The 23,325-nt window shown below is 42.0% G+C and overlaps 2 protein-coding genes across 2 annotated transcripts in view; both read left to right on the forward strand.

Moving 5' to 3' along the window:
* LOC148003534 (disks large homolog 5-like) overlaps positions 1-23,325 on the forward strand; it is a 446,357-nt gene that overhangs the window by 390,908 nt on the left and 32,124 nt on the right. The window lies entirely within an intron of this gene.
* LOC148003547 (disks large homolog 5-like) lies at positions 2,460-19,298 on the forward strand. Its single transcript, XM_087567924.1, has 5 exons — positions 2,460-2,589; positions 3,308-3,467; positions 4,797-4,928; positions 5,588-5,771; positions 18,508-19,298. Exons 1-5 carry the CDS (start codon positions 2,460-2,462, stop codon positions 18,511-18,513), a joined length of 612 nt encoding a protein of 203 aa, XP_087424050.1. The 3' UTR covers positions 18,514-19,298.

The raw sequence follows: 23,325 nt of genomic DNA on the forward strand, positions 1-23,325 counted from the left end.
AATGTACCCAAAAAATCCAATAAAAAAGTTTAAAATAGGGGTTGGGGATTTAGCTCAGCGGTAGAGTGCTTGCATAGCAAGCGCAAGGCCCTGGGTTCGATCCCCAGCTCCGGGAAAAAAGGAAAAAAAAATAAGGAAAATAAAAGAAAAAGAAAAAAAAGTTTAAAATAAAAATAACTTAGGAAATACAAAATACTGGGGTGCCATTCCACAATCATGATGTGTTTATTCTGTGATAGCTTACAGGTTAATTTACTTCTCTATGACTGTTTTCTTATTTCAAAGTAAGAAATGGCATCATCTGTGGAGTGGATGGTGAGAACAAAAGCTTTGGCTAACTTGAATAATCGATCCCTCCCGAGCATGTGCTTAACATTCTAAGCACAGGGAAATTTCCTGAGGGGATTAAAGAACAAAATCCAAACATAAAACAGGAACAACAACGATGTAAAAACATTCTTCACGCTGGGTATGAAGGCATGTTACAACTTTAATCAGCTTTGTAGGTATTTCTAATATACACACAAGAAACAAAAATCCTATCACAGTCCTAGCAGTTGCATCCAACAAAGAGAGAGCTGTGAGGTAGTGCCTGCTACTTCTTTCCCCAGATACCCCTGGGCCTCAGGCCTGCACCCAGTGAGCTGGACCAAGAGCAGCCAGGTTGAAATTCCTGCTGCCATGGCAGGATTCTGCAGGAACATTTCCCTTTGACAACAAGGAACCTGTGTGGAGGAGACCTCTTGGTGAGTCCTCAAGGACTCTACGTTCCTATTCTACAGGGAGAAGCCCTGCCAGGTCTTTGGCAAGGCCAGCCAGTTGTTTGGGTAAGTCTCTGGTCCTGTGGCAGAGGGCGAGGAATGGCAGAAAGAATGGCAGCTCCACTGAGAGCAAAGGCTACCCCTTCTAGGCCTATGACCTCCTAATTAATTTATCTTTTCACCTGATGCCCTATTCACATTTTCTTACTATCATACAACTGTGATCTTGATGAGCAGCTGGGCTCTTGTTTTCTTAATTAGTTCTTTGTTGTCACGGACCTTTTTAACTTATTCTAGCCCCTGACACTTATTCATACCTTCTGTATGCAGTAGGACCCTTGATGGGCCTGCCATCTCAAAAATAGAAGCTTCGGTAATCCAAAAGATTGGACTCCAGTTTACCTCAGGCCAGGAAAGAAGTCAGCCACCATTAGTAAAAGAGCAAGGGAAAAATTACATAGGAAAAACAAGTGCCCTAATCAGAAGAGATCCTCAACTTCTAAGGGGTGTACATCTGCACCCCTTTCTTCTGAGCTTTGCATAGTGACGTTGTATAACTCCAGACGATAGTAAAAGACAGAGCTCTTCCCAGAAGGGTCATAAATGATTTTCACTCTTACATCTGTGAGGTTGGGTGGCATTATAGCACACATTCAGGTTGAATTATAACACCTAGGATAAGAATACAGAATCCATATATCACAATGCCAAATGGACTCCCTCCTGAACTTATGGACCCATTAAAATTGAGGTTCAACCTGAACTCAGGCCATTCCACTCCCTACCTGTCCTCCTGATTCTTATGTTTGGTAGGAGTAAAGGATCATGGTGCAGCCCCCAATATTCTCATGCCTAGACCTGACTATTCAGGAAGAATGATAATGGAGAAGAGATGGCTATGTGGTTACAATGTAGTAACACAAGGTCCAGGTTGACATTTGCTCACTGATGTCCAATTTAATTGTCTTGTTATATTTGAGAAAGGGAAGGTATCTGAATAATATAAAAAAGGAACAGAAATTTATTATTTTATATATACCCTATAGTTGATCCCTATGCTCCCAAGGAAAAGCAGTTTTTATTGCAAAAAATAGGATTATAGACCATTGATTTTGTGAAATACATGGATATGTAAATGGAAACAATGTCAGCTGTCAAGGACTGCACAGTAAGCAAATATTTCCAGGTTTTATACACTCAGAGGTATAGAAGAAATATATTGCCCTCCAGAAAAAGGGAAAACCTTAGGAATCGAAATGTGTGTCACATGCATTGTCTCGAGTAGTAGATTTACTTTTAAGAAAAATCTCCCTCCTCCTTGGTCCCTAGAGTTTTCGGTGCTAAGAAAAATCTGTTCTCCAATTCAGGGTTGTAAGCAACTATCCCCAGCAAAAGCATTGTTGACTTCTAATGAAACAGAGAGAAATATCTAGCTTTGAAATAGAGGTTGCCAAATGGTATTCCCAGTGACCCATGAGAGCCTGGAGGAAAGGGTCCCCACAGAAATTCATCAGTGTGGGGAAAGCTGGTTAGTAGGTAGGCCATAGAATTTTCCAGTGACATCACCAGTAAGCCGTTCACTGGACAATCTTTTGTATCTAAGAGCTCCCTAGAATCTTCTGTGATGTCACCAGTGTTGTGGTGACACCAACTGCCTTTGGGATATTCCTTCAGTTCCCTTTGGGTTCACAAGCAGGCATGTTTTGCCAGCTGCTCAGGCTATTTCGAAAGGAAAGTGTTGATCAAGGAGAGACCGCACCAGGTCAGAGGGAAGCTGACCCCCTCTCTAGTGAAACAGGAAGGAGGAAATCATTCTGGGGAAGGCTTGGTGAGTTCTGGGCAGAGTTTGGGAACATCCTCAAGGAGGTAGTTTTGAGATGTGCCTTCTAAGACTAGGCCTTACAAGCAGGATCCTTGGGATTTCTCAAAGGCAAACCAAGAGTCAGGAGTTCCTAATCTTTAATTTGAGAGAAAGCCATAAAGTGGTAAGCCTTCAGTGTCTTTTCTTGAAGCTTTTTAAATGTGAGTGTCAATGAATGGCAGGAGGAGGCACTGTGAGATTAACAATGTGACCATCCATGGTTGGGAGTTGAAGCACTTCATCCTCTAGATTACTGTAGATTACATAAAGTCTCCGATGGCGAGAACAAGGAAGGATGCACCCCTAGTCATGAATTGAGTTCTCAGACACTTTGGGCTGCAACACACATGATTAGAGCTTGATGGTGCTAATCATTATGAACTGCAGGATTGACTGCTCCACATCTGATATGAGAGAACAATGTCCCAGATGTTTATGTATCAGTCAGGTTATACTGTTCAGGGTGAGGGGTCCTGTAATAGTGAGTGTGGCACGAGTATGGCATTAGAGGTTGGGAAGAGGGACATAGCTTAAGAATCCACCTTTAAGAAAGCTTTTCTGCTCTTTCAGGGATTCACCCAGACTCTACCATTTCCCCTTCCTCAACCTCCTTTTGGGATTCAGAATGATCTATACTGCCCATTGGTTCAAATATGCAAATTCACTTGGGTTTATCTATCTACAGGTTTTGGTAGGAAGGCATCATCCCAAAATGTCATCAGTACCCAAGAGGAGTGTCTAAAGGAACTGGAGGAACTCAAATTTGAAATCCAGAAGTGTCAATTCGAGAGGGATGAACTTTACCAAATCCTGGATCTTTATATCTATGATGAGTGGGACCACAGGTAGTCATTATGCCCAGTAACCTGTTCACTGTCTTGTGCTCTCTCTCTGCTAACCCGAGATTTCCTCATAGCATGAGAGAGTTTCACCTCTCATCCTGGATTTTAAGGAGATTTGGCAGGCATTAGCTTGTGAGATAAGCTAGGTGCTGTGTGTTTAAGGTCAACCTTTTTGTACTTGACCCTGAGCTCCTTGGATTAGCGTTGGTTCTGTCAACAGCTAGAAGGACCTGGTCACACTTGCTGCAACTGTGTGTGTGAATGAAATGCCTGCACGTCATCACTCTTTCCTCTGAATTTGTTCATTATACACTGATTCTATGGCACCTCCATGGATGTAGTTGGCATTCTAAATGTGTTTGGATATGGGTTGGTATGTGTGTATGTGGAAGTATATGTGGTGTTTACTCAGGATCAGGACGTCTGGGACCTTTGATGGGGTCTGAGGATTTGTTTGATCAACACTCTGCAGGTCATGATAGTGATGAGTACGTGGAGGCCCCCACTGATCAACAGAGCACTTTGCTCCTTCTGTATACGTTGGTGGCACCCAGGACTCTCCTGAGGGGAGGAGGTGCTATAAATCCTCTTCCCTGTCAAACATAGTTATGCCCTCTGGGAATTCATGTAACGATAGAAACCAAGGATTGAGGATACCTGCTTTCAAAACAAGAGAAATGTCATCACAGCTTTCTCTTGGGCCCAAAGCTGTGGCACAGACTGGAGGAATCTTCTTCCTGAACTAGTCAATTCCATCATGCTCACCTGGCCAGCTCTTGAAGGTCAGGTCCCTCCAACTGGTACCGTGACTCTGTTGTCCTGTGCCCAGGATAATAAACTTAACCAGTACAAATACTTTGAAGGAGCAAATATGTAGTACATACTGAGTTTAAGTAATTGAGAGAACAGTCTGATTTCACCTAATTTGTTTCACCTGCTTTGATCTTTAGTTTTTTACTTTTTAACTATCCAGGGATTGTTTATTGTGACCTAGAAATGGTCACTGTGGTCTTGACAGTTGTTTTTCCCAAACAGGCAGCTCTCAGGCTCTGCCCCCTCCTATATAGTGAGTCTTTGCAGAACCATATCTCCCCAGGATTCCAAGGAGTCCTTATTTCAAAACAAATGTTTGCTTATTTACATGGAAATATTTTCTGTGGATTAAGCCTCACTGTTGGGTTTTGGTCTGGCTTTTGAGTTTGCCACTTTCTTCCCTTCCATCATTCCTTGAATTTGAAATTTTTTATTATATATTTTTTATTTATACTTCACCTAATTCTGAAATCATGAGTTCAAAACGTTATTTGTTCCTTTGGCCATGACCTAACCCAGGCTGGATGTCGAATTGCCAGTCCTTCAATCGGAACATGAGATGAGAATGATGGCTATGCAAATGATGACCAACTCAATAAGTGATGCCATGGAGATTTACAAGGAGCTCATACAAGTGAACAGTTCCTACCGGTGAGTCGCTGACAGAGATGAGAACCCAGCACTAGGCAGGGAATGCTTCTGTCCTGTATGACTTTGAACCAAAGTCAGGGCTCTGGTTCCATGGTGTCTGACTCTTAACAAGAAGCCTGCCTCCTGGCAAGGGTCTTAGATTTGTAGCTCTTGGACTCAGTTGTCCTACATGTGAAGGGTGTAGAAGACCCTCAATCGTTATTTTCCCCATTAAGGATCCTCTAGATAGAAAAGGTTTGCACCGTGATGGGAATATCAATCAACTCTTAGTCTCTAGGACTCTGACAGGTTGTCTATGATCCATGAGAAACACATGGAAAGTTTGTACAGCTATTGGGTCTTCTATCCTCCCTCAGAGGGGATGTGACCTCTACTTGCAGATGACTTCAGCATACTATGGACATATGAGCTCCCTTATGGACCATTTCTTCTACCTTGATTTATATAAACCGTGTTAGTGTCAGGATTTTCAGAAGTACTTTGATTCACAGGGATGTGTCCTCTGGATTTGACCTCCTCTAATTGGTGCTAACCTGTATAGTGTGGCTCTATTCTGGGGATTTCTGGGGATGAGGACCCTTGAAGGGATGACTGGACTTGCAGGAGTGACAGGCAAATAGAAGCTGGCTGGGATTTACCATTTTTTGTTTGTGGTTCAGAATCAGGCAATCCCAGCTCCTACATGAACAAGCTCAATTGAAGAACAATATACAGATTTTGCTGAATGAGAAGAGAAAACTGCTGGTGGAGCAGACTGAACTCCCAGCATCCTCTGTGGAGGCAAAGAGGTTCTGTGAAGAGGCCGGAATGAACATCTGTGACCCCAGAGCCAAGCCACAGCAGGTAGGATTAGACCTCAGGGTCAATTTGTCCTCATGTCTTACCATAAACATAGACAAACCAATGTTACTGTCTATTGATTGATCCATGTCCTGACCTAGGTCTCATCCAAGTGTTCATTCATGTGATGGTTTACAAGGCTTTCTGTGGAGATAGCCCCTTTTCAGGAAACTACATGTTTGGAAAGCAAATGGTCCTGCTCTTCGAGAATCTGCAGTTTATTAAGGGAGATAGGTTGATCACACAGCACAGCACTACATGCCATTATGTGTGGAGGGTTCTATGTGGGAGTCCCTCTTTAGACTAGAGCAGGGCTTTGCGAGATGAAGCAAATGTCTGGAGCTCATTTTCTTTACAGGGATCTTGTGAGACTCCAGGAAGTAAGTACTTTTCAAGGAGGAGACCCTCATGGAAATGCCAAAGAAATGGTTCTTATTGTCATTTGTGGTGGCTTTTGTTGTTCCTCTTCTCTCTGTATATGATGATGGTGTCTTCATGCTTCATAGATCTTGGGTAACTACAGAGCCTGAGGAGCAGCATGTCAGTCCTGTCTTATTTGAGTGCTCCTGGAGAGTTCATAACTGGGCCTTACAACCTGAAGCTGGTTAGAAGAGCAAGGATGTGGAAAAGGTTTCTCAAAGGCCAAGGGTTGGCATGAGAGATTTGAGACTTCAAGAACAAAGTTATCCGTATATACCCCCAATTCTCACCAAGAAAGGTGCATTGCTGTGCTGACCTGCATCTTAGGGAGCATGCGGGGAGGCCAGTTCATGACATGCAATTTTGTCCAGTCATTATCCAACTTAGTCCTTTAAGCCTAGGTCTCTCAACAAACCTGAAGCTTCCTGTTTTGTGCTGGAAGCAGGAGTCTTTGCATCACTGGTCCAGTTCCTGGTGGAGCCCCCTCTCTTATTTGTCTCAACACATTCTTAAACCATTCAGGTATTTTCAAAATAAGGATTAGATTTCTTCACTTTACCTGAACAGAGGTATCCCCCAGGAAGATTCTGGTTTGTCTTATGGGCTTCACCATGATCTTGCATGGAATCCTGTAGTGCATCCCTCTAATGACATTGCTTTGCCGACTATATTATGGGCACGGCATTCTTTCAGGATAGATTCCCTCTCAATATTGTACACAGTGCTGCATTTTAGAAAAGTCACTGTATGTTATTTCTTTAGCCTCCTTCTGACTGACATTGAGGTTGTTTTAACGTCACATGAAATCTAATATGATGAAAAGTTCCTGGTAAATGACCATGAGACACTGTCTTCTTTGATGCTTCCAAGGTCTTCTATGAAGGAAACAGTGTAGTTTTAGTGAGGGGCCTATGATGAGTCAACATAGAGCTTGATGGAGTTTTTTCCTAGAAATCTCTCTCTTGGGGATTTGATGTTGTGTTGTTTAGGCTATCTGTGCACAACATGTAATTTACTCGTAGGACCAGAAAGTATCTGCATAGAAAGGTTTCCTGAAGTGGAAATGAGTATAGGCCAGGGCAGCACAGCCTGCTTGAGTCTAAGAGACTTGTAAACAACATTTTTCCCACTAATTCCTCACTCAACAGGAAATGTGCTGCACAAAAGCAAAGTTTTCATTTGTGCGTGCGAGTGTGTATCTGTGTATGTCTGTGTGTTTGTGTGTGTGTGTGTTTTCAGTAATGAACCTGTGTTTCCTCTATTTCCAAGTTTCATAAGAAAAGAATTCTAGGAGTTCACTTTACATCCATGAAACATGAAATACAGCTGCCCAGTCATTTGGCATCTCCATCTAGCTCTGTACAGCAAAAGGACACCTGTTATTAATATATTCTGTTTACAAAAAAATCGCAACAGAATTATCTTGTGAAGTCTGGGGGAGGAGTGGAAAATATAATCAAGTGAGTCCTGTTTCACAGTCCTAACCAATGGTACAGGCCTAGAGCTTGCAGGTCCCTTTTTGTTATGGTGTAGAAGCAGGACAATAAAGTCCTTTAGAAATGCAACCCCCCAAAAAGAGGACACAAAAACACCTGTAAAGCTAGATTTTCAAGTGACTAGGGGCAAAACTACTGTTCTGCATTGAAATCCTTTGGAGCACATCAAAGGAAAGGAGTACTGGGAGGTAAGAAGAAGGCTTCTCTATAAAATCCATGAGTTTATGCTGCTTCTCTGTTCTTTGTGAATTGTGAAAGCCCACTGGAAGGTTGTGTCACTCACTGTGTCTTCTCCAAGGTTGCTTTCCACATTGCCTGCTACCATTTCTTTCCAACTACCTTGGCACACTACAACTTCCCCTGGGAGTTTGGCTTGGATTTTTTTCATTGAGAATTTGAGTTGCTTGGAATTGTATCGTCATCCAGAAAAAGTCCCATAGCTATGCTGTGGTGCAAGAACAGGGCAGTTTCAGGAACCCCTTTAGGTGCACAGATAATCTAAAGCGCTCCCCTATGTTATCTGTGTAGCATTCTGCAAGTGCTGTCAATCAACATCATTTTCTCTCAGTTAATTTCAGCCTAAATGGAGTCAGGAGAAATGATGAAATTCAGACGGGTCTGTTAGTGGACCATCAGAAAGGCCTGTGAGAAGCCATGTTCTTTAAGTGGAACAGAAGTGTTAGTTGACCCAGAGATCCCAGAGAAGAGAATAGGTGTCCAACTAGAGCAACTAGAGCTCTGGGTTTTAGTGGTCCAAGGAAGGAAACTGTAGGAGAGGTTGGAGCCCTTCAATGGATTATGACTCAGTGTGAGATAATCCATGTAAGCATTTATTTATTTACTCCAAATATCTGTGACACAATCACATTATAGGTAGAAACATTGTTCATATGGATCCTGGCTATGGAGATTTCCTAAGATTCTGGGGTCATAGCTTTGGGCATGAAGTCACTCAGGCTATGGTAAAGAGAGCTCCTATTAGAAGAAGCTGCACTCTATGGGGAAAGTCTGAAACAGTGAACAAGAACAGGAGTCTAGTCCACCACCAACATATGATCCTTTGCTGGGAAACAAGACTGCTCTACTCAGCCTTGGGAACTTGCTAAGCCAGATTGGTTATAGGGAAAGAACCCTGATTCAATGTCAGTTTATGGGAGGACAGCACATCACTTACTGAGCTGTCTATAGGCTATGACCACTATATACATATCCCACTCAACATTTGTTTTTATGCCTCCAGAGTATCCTGGGGAATCATTATATTAAGCATTAAAAGGGAAAGTAAACACTGAAATGTACTATGTTTATATTGTGTAAACACAAACGTCTTGTGTGTTTGCGAGTTTGTATTAGTGTGTCTGTGTGTCTGTGTGTGTGTTTGTGTGCACACATGCATGCATGCTTCCATTGACAGTACACTCATCTGATGACCACGATAAGGAAGGATTAGAGAAAAGAATGCAGGGCATTCTGAAGCAGAAAGAACCGATCACCCAGGAAAGTTGCTTGCGAGGAACATTGTAGAAGCATTCTGATATTTTTGAGATCAAGTAGGAACACAAACTGGCAGAAGCCAATTGGATTTCCTGTCCCTATATAACTATCCTTTTTGGATGGCTGATCACTGACAAGGTTTTCCCCATCAGTCACCTAAAGAACTACCCAGAATATTGTTCTGGTACAGTTTATGTGAATTTTGTCCATGACACAATATGTATAATCCTCAGGATTTCTTTGTATTTTGTACTTCTTTCTTCCTGTTAAGTCTCTGATAAAATCTGAGGACATTTTCTCTTCTGTCCTCTCACAAATTGCATTACAATAACCATAGTGTTACAGGGGTCCCACAGCTATCAGGGAGGGATGGATCTCTGAATTCTCATGGGGACTGGGCATTAAATCACTTCCCAGTCAGACTGAGATTCAAAGGCATTTATACAGTCACTGTTCACTGTGTTCCCAACTCTGTGAATTGCAACTTCATCATGCATACATTACCCATTGTGTATGCTTGCTGTCAAATATATAGTTACCTCTAAGTTATACTCCGTGGATGAGAGTGTTGAACAAATTAATGGGATAAACATTAATTTTTCTGTAATATCTCCCAGCATATATAAACATGGTATAAGGGAGTTTAAAACAATCGGGAAGCCTGCACGCAAATCCCAGGGCAGAGAGTGCTGAACACCCTGGAATGCAGATAATCCTGAGACCAAATACAGAAAGCCACTTCGGCCCAGCTCTGCCCACATCTCTGGCCCAATATTAATCTGCATGCTGCCTCTGGAAACAGGAATAGAGGAGCAGTCAGGGGCAGTAAACTGCTTGGTCCAGCCTGGGTCCAGAACCTACCTGGGCCCTGAGCATATTTGAAGAAAACCAGAGGAATACAATTCTCTGTTTCCTGGTTGTGCCTTTTTTTTTTGAACCAACATTTTGTTGCTGTTGAATTTCTTATGGATATTTTTCATTTCGAATTCAAATGTTCTTCCTTCCTTGTTTTCCAGAAATAAGTCTGAATACAATCGCCCTCCCTCTTCTATAAGGTATTCCCTTCCCCATCCATCCACTTTCCCAGCCTAGGCAGGACCAAGGGCTGCTCATTCCATTTGTGCCCAAGAAGGCCATCCTCTGATACACATGCAGATGAGGCCATGGCACAGTCCCTGTATAGTGATTGGTACTGGTTTAGTCTCTGGGAACTCTGCTTGGCAGCCATGGTTGTTCTTATGGGGTTGCAAGTCCCTTCAGCTCTTTCAATCTTGTAATTCCTCCAAATGAGGTCCAGTTCTCAGTTCAATGGTTTGCTGCTAGCATTCGCCACTGTATTTGACATGATCTGGCTGTGAATCTCAGGAGACATCTATATCCAGTTCCTGTCAGTAATGCACCTCTCAGCTTCATCCACCTTATCTAGTTTGAAGGCTGTATACGTATAGGCCACTCATGGGGTAGACTCTGAATGGCCATTCCTCCAGGCTCTGTTCTAAACTTTGACTCCTTATCCCTTCTATGGGTATTCTCCTTCCCCTTTGAAAGAAGGAGTGAAGCATCAGCATTTTGGTCATCCTTCCTGAATTTGATTTGGCCTGTGAATCTTGGGGAATTTGAGCATTTGGGCTAATGTCCACTTATCAATGAGTGCATACCATGTGTGTGTTTCTGTGATTGGGTTAACTCACTCAGGATCATATGTTTTAGTTCATTCTCTTCTCCTATGAATTTCCAGAAGTCATTGTTTTTGATATCTCTGTAGTACTCCATTTGGTAGAGGTACCACACTTTCTGTTTCCATTTCTCTATTGAAGGGCATCTGGGATCTTATCATTTTCTGACTATTATAAATAAGGCTGCTATGAACATAGTGGAGGGTGTGCATTGTTGTATGTTGGAGCAGCTTTTGGGTATATGTGCAAGAGAGGTATAGCTGGGCCTCAGCTAGTGCAATGTCTAATTTTCTGAGGAACCTCCAGACTGATATCCAGAATGGTTGTACCAGTCTGCAATCTGACCAACAATGGAGAAGTGTTCCTCATTCTCACATCCGTGCAAGCATCTTCTATAGCCTGAGTGTTTGATCTTAGGCATTCAGACTGGTGTGAGGTGGAATCTCAGGGTTGTTTTGATTTGCATTTCCCACATAACTAAAGATGTTGAACATTTCTTTTGGTGCTTCTCAGCCACTCCATATTCCTCAGCTATGAATTCTTGTTTAGCTCTGAACCACAATTTTTAATAGGATTATTAGTCTCCCTGCAGTCCAACTTCATGAGTTCTTGTATATTTTGGATATTAGCCCTCTATCAGTTGTAGGATTGGAAAGGTCTTTTCCCAATCTGTTGGTTGCTGTTTTGCCCTAACCACAGTGTCCTTTGCCTTACAGAAGCTTTGTACCTTTATGAGGTCCCATTTGTCTATTCTTGATCTTAGAGCATAAGCCATTCGTGTTTTGTTCAGGAAATTTTTTCCAGTGTCCTTGTGTTCAAGATTCTTCCCCACTTTTGCTTCTATTAGTTTGAGTGTATCTGGTTTGATGTAGAGGTTCTTGATCCACCTGGACTTAAGCTTTGTCCGGGGCAATAAGCAGGGGATGATTTGGACTCTTCCATATGCTGACCTCCAGTGGAACTGGCACCATTTGCTGAAAATGCTATCTTTTTTCCACTGGATGTTTTTGTCTCCTTTGTCGAAAATCAAGTGACCATAGGTGTGTGGGTTCATTTCTGGGTCTGCAATTCTATTCCACTGGTCTATCTTCCTTTCTCTGTACCAATACCATACAGTTTTTATCACTAATGCTCTGTAAACTGCTTGAGTTCATGGATGGTGATTCCCAGGGAAGTCCTTTTATTGTTGAGAATAGTTTTAGCTATCCTGAGTTACTTGTTACTCCAAATGAATTTGCAAATTGTTTCTTCTAACCCTATGAACAATTGATTTGGAATTTTGATGGGGATTGCATTGAATCTATAGGTCAGTTTTGGAAAAATGGCCATTTTTACTATCTTCATCCTGCCAACCCATGAGCATGGGAGATCTTTCCATTTTCTGAGATCTTCTTCAATTTCTTTCTTCAGATCATGAAGTTCTTGTCACACAGATCTTTCACTTGTTTGATAAAAGTCACACTGAGGTATTTTTATGTTATTTGGGACTATTATGAAAGGTGTCATTTCCCTAGTTTCTTTCACAGCTTCTTTATCTTTTGTGTAGAGGAAGGCTACTTCTTTGTTTGAGTTAATTTTATACCCAGGCTCTTGCTGAAGTTGTTTATCAGGCTTAGGAGTTCTCTGGTATAACTTTTGGGGTGAATCAAGTGTACTCTTCTATCGTCCTCAATAGTGATATTTTGACTTCTTCCTTTCCAATCTGTATCACTTTGACCTCCTCTTTTTGTCTGATTGCTCTGGCTAATGCTGGGGACAACATACAATGACTGGGACTGCAGGCAGTAGGCCGGGATGGAGATATCTCAGAAGCCTGCAGCAGCTCCTTGTAAAGTAGGGTGGCTTCTGGAAACCTGAGAAGCAGAAGACACATCTCTCCATGAACCCACCATCCGAAATAAGAGGCTGCCTGCAGCAGTCCAGGATGGAGACATCTCAGTAGCCCGCAGTAGCTCTTTTTAAAAACTGGTTGTTTCCATTTCTCCAAACCTTAGCCCTGGACAACGGCTGTATAGATTTCATTTGTGTGTGACTGCCTATCAGGTGGCCTTGGTGTGCACAATTATTCTATTGTGTCTGACTTTCCTACGTCTTTCTACTTCTGCTCTGGTGAATTCTGTGAAACTAGATGTTCCTTGAGGTTATGATTCTTAGACAATTGGAAATTGATGCTAGGGGCACAGCACAGCACAGCCCTAGCGGCCCAGGTGCATATTGTGTATTCTTATCTTGGAAAAAATGTATAACTGCACAATTGAAGTTCCAGATTAAGGTTTGACTTGCAAAGACAGCTTGAAGAAAATAAGAGAAAATGAATTAGAGCCAACAATCGGGCACTAGGAAAGGAAAAAAGTTATTGAAGTTTTGAAATAAGTCATATAATATTACAGACTAGTTAAGGAAGTATAGAATATATAAAATTATATACTAGTAAACTAAGTCAAACTACTGGAACTCTTATGAGAGTCATTGTGTGCAAGGAACAGAACGCTAGTGGAATGACTGTGCTAAGGGTTAACTTGATTCTTTCTGGCCACTGCCTGGCAGTTTTGCCTATGTCATTTATCATTAGAGTGTCACAGGAAAATGCAATTAGCTGACCTCGGACCTTTGGACTCTGAAGTGTAAAAGTAAAGAATTAAAGTTTAAATAATGATAAGTTTACAACTATTATTATATTGGCCACAGGCCTGGGTATAGGGGAAGCCTGAAACTTTGGGGAACAGTTGTAGTTCTTAGTTCTTGGTGAGATATAGTCATTCTTTGCATCTGATTTGGCAATGATTAAAAAATTTCATTTTTCTACCCGCTTTTGCATCATGAATAAAGGACTGGGGCAAGAGAAAGGCTACAGAACATGTGAAGAGTAAATGAGAGAGAGCATGAGGGAGTGAATGAGAGAGTAAATGAGAGAGCTAATGTAAGAACAAATGTGAGAGCGAATGAGAGAGCATGAGAAGAGCATGTGAAGAGTGAGTGGAGAGAGAATGTGAAGAGTGAATTAGGGAGCAAATGAGGGAGCTAATGAGAGAGCGAGTCTGAGAACAAATGTGAGAGCCAGGGAGAGAGCATGATGAGAGCATGTGAGAATGAGTGAGGAGAGAACGTGAGGTGTGTGTGAAGACTGTGTGTGTGCCTGAAAGGAGAGTGCATGTGGTGTGTGTGAGATATGTGTGAGGTGTGTTTGAAGAGTGTGTGTGTGCGTGACAGGAGAGTGCATGTGGTGTGTGTGAGATATGTATGAGATGTGTATGAAGTTGTGTGTGTGCGTGACAGGAGAGTGCATGTGATGTGTGTGAGATATGTATGAGGTGTGTACGAAGACTGTGTGTGTGCATGACAGGAGAGTGCATGTGGTGTGTGTGAGATATGTATAAGGTGTGTATGAAGACTGTGTGACAGGAGAGTGCATGTGGTGTGTGTGAGATATGTGTGAGGTGTGTATGAAGACTGTGTGTGTGTGTGACAGGAGAGTGCATGTGGTATGTGTGAGATATGTATGAGGTGTGTATGAAGACTGTCTGTGTGCGTGACAGGAGAGTGCATGTGGTGTGTGAGATATGTATGAGGTGTGTACGAAGACTGTGTGTGTGCGTGACAGGAGAGTGCATGTGGTGTATGTGAGATATGTATGAGGTGTGTATGAAGACTGTATGACAGGAGAGTGCATGTGGTGTGTGTGAGATATGAATGAGGTGTGTATGAAGATTGTGTGTGTGCGTGACAGGAGAGTGCATGTGGTGTATGTGAGATATGTATGAGGTGTTTATGAAGATTGTGTGTGTGCATGACAGGAGAGTGCATGTGGTGTGTGTGAGATATGTATGAGCTGGGTATGAAGATTGTGTGTGTGAGTGAAAGGGTAATAAACAGACGTGTGCATGATTGTGGGAGTTTGAAAAGAGAAAACTGCAATAAAAAAGGCAGAGTGCACAAAAGAATGCAGTGTGTGTGCAGCAGCAAACTGTGAGAGAGAGAGAAAGAAAGAGACAGACAGACAGACAGACAGACAGACAGACAGACAGACAAAGAGACAGAGAGAATGACTTTAAGCCTTGAAATTGCCTATCACCCAAAGAGGAGTCTGTGGATATGTACTTAACTTTGCCAGCTTTGTGGGCTTCTACATTGCAGCTCTGAGAAGAACTGAAAACTAATGGAATAGATGTGTAGCCTCCTATTACCTTTGTTATTGTTAGGATATTAGTAGGAAAGGTTTGATTCAATATACTCTCAGGAATATTAACAAACCATTGCCTCTTGTGTACCATCTGGATGAAGTACCAAGTTCACAGACAGTTATTCACCAACTTTCCAAAGCCAGCAAACTGGAGCACTTTACCTGAACTGAGGTATCTCCCGGGAAGACTCTGGTTTGTCTTATGGGCTTCACCATGATCTTGCATGGAATCTTAGAGTGCATCCCTCTGCTGACATTGCTCTGATGACTATATCATGGTCACTGCATTCTTTCAGGATAGATTCCCTCTCAATATTGTACACAGTGCTGCATTTCAGAAAAGTCACTGTATGTTATTCCTTTAGCCTCCTTCTGACTGACATTGAGGTTGTTTTAATATCACATGAACTCTAATGTGATGAAAAGTTCCTGGTAAATGACCATGAGACACTGTCTTCTCTGATGCTTCCAAGGTCTTCTATGAAGGAAACAGGGTAGTTTTAGTGGGGCCTATGATGAGTCAGCATAGCGCTTGATGGAGTCTTTTCCTAGAATCTCTCTCTTGGGAATTTGATGTGTTGTTTAGGCTCTCTGTGCAGAACGTGTCACTTACTTGTAGGACCAGCAAGTATCTGCATAGAAAGGTTTCCTGAAGTGGAAATGAGTACAGGCCAGGGCAGCACAGCTTGCTTGAGTCTAAGAGACTTGTACACAGCATTGTTCCCACTAATTCCTCATTCAACAGGAAATGTGCTGCGTAACAGCAATGTTTTCATTTGTGCTTGCGAGTGTGTATCTCTGTATGTCTGTGTGTCTCTCTCTGTGTCTGTGTGTCTCTCTCTCTGTGTGTGTGTGTGTGTGCGTGTGTGTGTGTGTTTATCAGCAGTGGCTGAGCATGTTGATGTTCATGCTGTGTTTTTCTAATGCTGGGTGATTTTTCAAGTCTTTTTGGTATGGGACTTTATATATAGGAGGGTGTGTGAGGGTGTATGTGTGTTTGTGTGTGTGTGTGTGTGTGTGTGTGTGTGTGTGTTTGCAGTAGTGAACCTGTGTTTCCCTCTATTTCCAAGTTTCATGAGAAACGTTATCTAAGATTTCACTTTACATCCATGAAACATGAAATACAGCGGCCCAGTCATTTGGCATCTCCATCTAGCTGTGTAGAGCAAACGTACACTTAATTTATTAACTTATTCAGTTTTCAAAAAATTCGTAACAGAATTATCTTCTGAAGTGTGGGGGAGGAGTAGGAAATATGTTCAAGTGAGTCCTGTTTCACAGTGGTAACAAATGGTACAGGCCTGGAGCTTGCAGGTCTCTTTTTGTTATGGTGTAGAAGCAGTACAATAAAGTCCTTTAGAAATGCAACCCCAAAAAATGAGGACACAAAAACACCTGTAAAGTTAGATTTTCAAGTGATTGTGGGCAAAACTACTCATCTGCATTGAAATCCTTTGGAGCACATCAAAGGAATGGAATACTGGGAGGTAAGGGCAAGGCTTCTCTAGAAAATCCATGAGTTTATGTTGCTTCTCTTTTCTTTGTGAATTGTGAAAGCCCACTGGAAGGTTGTGTCACTCACTGTGTCTTCTCCAAGATTGCTTTCCACATTGCCTGCTACCATTTCTTTCCAGCTACCTTGGCAACCACAGCTTCCCCTGGGAGTTGGCTTGGATTTTACTCATTGAGAATTTGATTTGCTTGGAGTTGCATTGTCATCAAGCAAAAGTCAGATAGCTATGCTGTGGTGCAAGAACAGGCCAGTTTCAGGAGCCCCTTTAGGTGCACAGATAATCCAAAGCACTCCCCTATGTTATCTGTGTACCATTCTGCAAGTGCTGTTGGTCAACATCATTTTCTCTCAGTTAATTTCAGCCTCAATGGGGTTAGGAGAAATGACGAAATTCAGATGGGTCTGGGAATATAAGAACAGGTAGCCCTATGAGAAGCCATGTTCAGAAAGTGGAACAGACGTTTTAGTTAACCCAGTGATTCCACAACAAGGAGTAGGTATTGCCATTGCAACTAGGGAGCATCAGTATTGTAGTGGTCCCAGAGTAACCTTGAAGGAGAATCTATCCAGACGTCCATCAGCCAAGGAGTAAAAGTGTACCGTAGGGTAGAGCCCTTCCATGCATTCTGATTCAGTGTGAGATAATCCATGCAAGCTTTTACTTACTTACTCAAAATATCTGTGGCACAATCACATTACGGGGAGAAAATTTGTTGATTTGGATCCTGGTTATGGAGATTTCCTATGATTCTAGCTTTGGGCATGAAGTCACTCAGGTTATGGTGAAGACCACTCCGATTAGAAGAAGCTGCACACTTTGGGGAAAGTCTGAAATAGTGAACAAGAACAAGAGTCTAGTCCTTCACCAATGTATGATCCTTTGATCGGAAACAAGACTACTCTACACAGCCTTGGGAACTTGCTTAGCAAGATTGGTAATAGGGAAAGAACCCTGAGTCTATGTCGGTTTATGGGAGGACAGCACATCACTGACTGAGCTGTCTAAAGGTTCCGGCCACTACGTACATAACCCACTCAACATTTGTTTTTATGCCTCCAGAGTATCCTGGGGAATCTTTACATTAAGCATTAATGTTCAGGTAGGAACACAGGCTGGAAGAAGCCATTTGAATATCCTTTCCCTATATAAATACCCTTTTTGGGTGAATGACCACCCACATGGCTTCAACCTCGGGCAGGTAAAGAGCTACTCAGAGTATTGTTCTGGTACAGTTCATGTGAATTTTGCCCATGAAACAATACATATGATCCTCTGGATTTCTTGGTATTTTCTACTCCTTTTTCACTGTGATCTCTCCGGAAAGATCTGAGAACATTTTCTCTTCTGTCCTCTCACAAACTGCCTTGCACTAGCCATAGACTTACATGGGTACTGTTCTGTTTCTACATCACAATCACCTTTAATGTTCCCTGTGTACGCTGGGAAGATTTGCATGGAGCACATTCTCAGTGATTACAGGATCTATGCACTTCCCATGGATTTGATGTGAGATGGCTTCTCTGTGCATTTGCAGATACAGCGGTTACAAATTGAACCTAGGCAGGTTCCTTCACTGCAAACATAATCAGAACTTTCACCTCAATTCTGGGCATGTTCTCCAGAAGGCATCCACATGGTATTCTAGGTTGCTCATACCTCTCTTGAACTCAGATTCAGACATAGCTACAAGGTTATTAGTCAATATCATATTCCTGGACCAGTGGGAAAATATGCACATTTTTCTCTTAATTCCAGTACAGTGCATAGTCCACAGTTCAAATTCTAGCAGTTTGAAAGGTGAGATATAAATCCAAGCCCAGGTACTCTATGTCACTTGCGGATGCAGGGACTGACTCAGCTGACAGGTCATGCTGGATTGTCCAACTAAATAGACCGGATGTAAGAGGGAGAGCTGAATTGACAACCACTCACTAAATCTTTATTCCCTTTCTCTGCTAGGTCTGAAATTCTCCAGCAGAAACTCGAACATGACACAGACCAGGACAAGATCTCCCTTGGAGAGAAGAGCTACAGGAGGAGAACTAAGTGTGCACAGCAAATACACCACTATTGCGTCTCATCTGTAATGTCCATAGCAATTGTGGGCTGCATTTTCCTCCTTTAGTTTGATTTCTTTGGATTGAATATGTTGTATTTTAACCTCGCCTCTCTCCAGCAAGTGTAAATTTTTGGAGGGACCCAGAGAAGTGCTGATGCACATCAATCAAAAGCTGCTGGTCATCCAGAAAGACTGTGCACGTAGAAATTTGTACTTGTCCTGATGGGTATCCAGAAGAGTTTCATGGAGATCAGTTCACAACATTGGAAAGACTTTGAGACAAAGTCTGTAATACCATTTATACTCAATATTGGATGGCTTTTTCCTTAATACCCCCACTCCAACAAAAGAGACCTACTTCCACTCCTCTTGAAAAGATTATTACCATCAGTAACTGCTTGTCTACTATGTCTCCGAGGCAAGCCACAGGCTATAAGTCTATTCTGCAAAAGGAGCAACAAAAGAATGCTTAGAGCAATTCCTCTATTTAAAGTTTGGTTGAGTTTTGATTATTTTGGTTTTTTGGTTTTCCTTCTATTCATTTGAAGATTTGTTATTAATCTCTTGTTGTTTTGTTCATTTGCTTTTCTATTTTGATAAGGATATAGACTGTATATATTGACTACCTGCATCTGGTTACTATCAAGTAAATTGGATGTATTCTGGTGAATAAAGGAGTAATTTCAAACTCTTCACTCTTATGAACCTTCTTTATTGATCACTGGTGTCAACCTCTGAAGTCCCACAGCTATCAGGGAGGGATGGATCTCTGCATTCTCATCGGGACTGGGCATCAAAATTCCTTCCCAGTCAGACTGAGATTCAAAGGCAGTTACACAGTCACTCATCACTGTGTTCCCAACTCTGTGAACTTCAAGTTCATCATGCATATATTACCTACTGTGTATGCCTGGTGTCAAATATATAGTTACCTCTAAGTTATACTCTGTGGATGAGAGTGTTGAACAAATTAATGGGATAACATTAATTTTTCTGTAATACCTCCCAGGACATATAAACATGGTATAAGGGAGATTAAAGCAATCGGGAAACCTGCACCCAAATCCCATGGCAGAGAATGCTGAACACCCAGAAATGCAGATAATCCTGAGACCACAGGACAGAAAGCCACTTCTACCCAGCTCTGCCCACATCTCTGGCTCAATATTAATCTGCATGCTGCCTCTGGAAACAGGAATAGAGGAGCAGTCAGCGGCAGGAAACTGCTTGGTCCATCCTGTGCCCAGAACTGACCCGGGACCTGAGCATATTTGAAGAAAACGAGAGGCATACAATTCTCTGTTTCCTGATTGTGGCTTTTTTTGTTTGAAGCTCTAAACACCATTTTGTTGTTGTTGAATTTTAATTGGATATTTTTCATTCAGAATTCAAATGTTCTTCATTTCTTGTTTTCCAGAAAGAAGTCCAAATACCATCACCCTCCCCCTCTTCTATAAAGGTATTCCTGTCACCATCCATCCACTTTCCCAGCCTAGGCAGGACCAAGGGCTGCTCATTCCATTTGTGCCCAAGAAGACCAACCTCTGATACACATGCAGATGGAGCCATGGCACAGTCCCTGTATAGTGTTTGGGTAGTGGTTTAGTGTCTGGGAAATCTGCTTGGCAGGCATGGTTGTTCTTATAGGGTTGCAAGTCCCTTCAACTCTTTCAATCGTTCTGTAATTCCTCCAACTGAGGTCCAGTTCTCAGTTCAATGGTTTGATGCTAGCATTCGCCACTGTATTTGACATGATCTGGCTGTGCCTCTCAGGAGACATCTATATCCAGTTCCTGTCAGCCTGCACCTCTTAGCTTCATCCACCTTATCTAGTTTGAAGGCTGTATATGTATAGACCACTCGTGGGGTAGACTCTGGATGGCCATTCCTCTAGGCTCTGTTCTAAATTTTGCCTCCCTATCCCTTCAATAGGGATTCTTCTTCTCCTTTAAAGGAAGGAGTGAAGCATCAGCATTTTGGTCATCCTTCCTGAATTTTATTTTGTCTGTGAATCTTGGGGAATTCCAGCATTTGGGCTAATATCCACTCATCAATGAGTGCATACCATGTGTGTGTTTCTGTGATTGGGTTACCTTACTCAGGATGATATGTCTTAGTACATCCTCTTTGCCTATGAATTTCATGAAGTCATTGTTTTTGATATCATCTACATTGTGTAGATGTACCACACTTTCTGTTTCCATTCCACTGTTGAAGGGCATCTGGGATCTTTTCATTTTCTGACTAGTATAAATAAGGCTGCTATGAACATGGTGGAGCGTGTGCCCTGTTGTATGTTGGAGCATCTTTTGGGTAAATGTTTAAGAGAGGTATAGTTGGGTCCTCAGCTAGTGCAATGTCTAATTTTCTGAGGAACCTCCAGACTGATATCCAGAATGGTTGTACCAGTCTGCAATCTCACCAACAATGTAGGAGTGTTCCTCTTTCTCACATCCGCGCAAGCATCTTCTATCGCCTGAGTGTTTTATCTTAGGCATTCAGACTGGTGTGAGGTGGAATCTCAGTGTTGTTTTCTTTTGCATTTCCTTTATGACTAAAGATGTTGAACATTTCTTTTGGTGCTTTTCACACATTCCCTATTCCTCAGCTGTTAATACTTGTTCAGCTCTGAACCTCAACTTTTAATAGGATTATTAGTCTCCCTACAGTCCAACTTCATGAGTTCTTTGTATATTTTGGATATTAGCCCTCTATCAGTTGTAGGATTAGTAAAGGTCTTTTCCCAATCTGTTGGTTGCTGTTTAGTCCTAACCACAGTGTCCTTTGCCTTACAGAAGCTTTGTACCTTTATGAGGTCCCATTTGTCTACTCTTGATCTTAGAGCATAAGGCATTCCTGTTTTGTTCAGGAAATTTTTTCCAGTGTCCTTGTGTTCAAGATTCTTCCCCACTTTTGCTTCTATAGATTGAGTGTATCTGGTTTGATGTAGAGGTCCTTGATCCACCTGGACTTAAGCTTTGTCCAGGGCAATAAGAAGGGGATGATTTGGACTCTTCCATATGCTGACCTCCAGTGGAACCAGCACCATTTGCTGAAAATGCTATCTTTTCTCCACTGGACAGTTTTGTCTCCTTTGTCAAAAAATCAAGTGATCATAGGTGTGTGGGTTCATTTCTGGGTCTGCAGTTCTATTCCACTGGTCTATCTTCCTGTCTCTCTACCAATACCATACAGTTTTTATCACTAATGCTCTTTAAACTGCTTGAGTTCATGGATGGTGATTCCCAGGGAAGTCCTTTTATTGTTGAGGATAGTTTTAGCTATCCTGCGTTACGTGTTATTCCAAATGAATTTGCAAATTTTTTTGTCTAACCCTATGAAGAAGTGTATTGGAATTTTGATGGGGATTGCATTGAATCTCTAGGTCACTTTTGGAAAAATGGCCATTTTTACTCTCTTCATCCTGCCAACCCACAAGCATGGGAGATCTTTCCATTTTCTGAGATCTTCTTCAATTTCTTTCTTCAGACACATGAAGTTCTTTTCACACAGATCTTTCACTTGTTTGATAAAAGTCAAACTGAAGTATTTTTATGTTATTTGGGACTATTATGAAAGGTGTCATTTCCCTAATTTCTTTCTCAACTTGTTTATCTTTTGTGTAGAGGAAGGCTACTGATTTGTTTGAGTTAATTTTATACCCAGCCACATTGCCGAAGTTGTTTATCTGTCTTAGGAATTCTCTGGTGTACTTTTTTGGGTGTCTCAATTATACTGTCCTATCGTCCTCAATAGTGATAGTTTTCTTCTTCCTTTCCAATCAGTATCCCTTTGACCTCCTCTTGTTGTCTGATTGCTTTGGCTAATGCTGGGGACAACATACAATGACACGGACTGCCAGTAGTAGGCTGGGATAGTGACATGTCAGAAGCCTGCAGCAGGTCCTTGTAAAGTAGGGTGGCTTTGGGAACCCTGAGTATCAGGACACACATCCCTCCACGAGTCCCACCATCTGAAATAAGAGGCTGCCTTCAGCAGTCCTGGATGGAGACATCTCAATAGTCCGCAGTAGCTCTTTGTAAAAACTGGTTGTTTCCATTTCCCTAAGCTTATCACTGGACAAGGGCTGTATAGATTTCATTTGTGTGGGACTGCCTATCAGTTGGCCTTGGTGTGCACAATTATAGTATTATATCTGACTTTCCTAAGGGCTGTATAGATTTCATTTCTGTGTGACTGCCTATCAGTTGGCCTTGGTGTGCACAATTATTCTATTATATCTGACTTTCCTACTTCTTTCTCCTTCTGCTCTGGTGAATTCTGTGAAAATAGATGTTCCTTGATGTTATGATTCTTAGACAATTGGAAATTGATGCATAGGGGCACAGCACAGCATAGCCCTAGAGGCCCATACTGTGTGTTCTCATCGTGGAAAAAATGTAATCACTGCACAATTGTAGTTCCAGATTAAGGTTTGACTTGCAAAAATAGCTTGAAGAAAATAAGAGACTCAGGTGACAGCAGATGCTGGCGAGGATGTGGAGAAAGAGGAACACTCCTCCATTGTTGGTGGGATTGCAGACTGGTACAACCATTCTGGAAATCAGTCTGGAGGTTCCTCAGAAAATTGGACATTGAACTGCCTGAGGATCCAGCTATACCTCTCTTGGGCATATACCCAAAAGATGCCTCAACATATAAAAGAGACATGTGCTCCACTATGTTCATCGCAGCCTTATTTATAATAGCCAGAAAAT

Source organism: Rattus norvegicus, chromosome 9 (assembly GCF_021556685.1).
Source record: "Rattus norvegicus strain SHRSP/BbbUtx chromosome 9, alternate assembly SHRSP_T2T, whole genome shotgun sequence".
NCBI lineage: Eukaryota > Metazoa > Chordata > Mammalia > Rodentia > Muridae > Rattus > Rattus norvegicus.

What these genes read in the sequence shown, in the direction of transcription:
- LOC148003547 (XM_087567924.1), top strand. Translation starts at nt 2,460, where the DNA reads ATGTTTTGCCAGCTGCTCAGGCTATTTCGAAAGGAAAGTGTTGATCAA. An exon ending in ATCATTCTGGGGAAGGCTTG is followed by an intron (nt 2,590 to 3,307) that starts GTGAGTTCTGGG and finishes ATCTATCTACAG; the next exon opens with GTTTTGGTAGGAAGGCATCA. An exon ending in CAAGTGAACAGTTCCTACCG is followed by an intron (nt 4,929 to 5,587) that starts GTGAGTCGCTGA and finishes TTTGTGGTTCAG; the next exon opens with AATCAGGCAATCCCAGCTCC.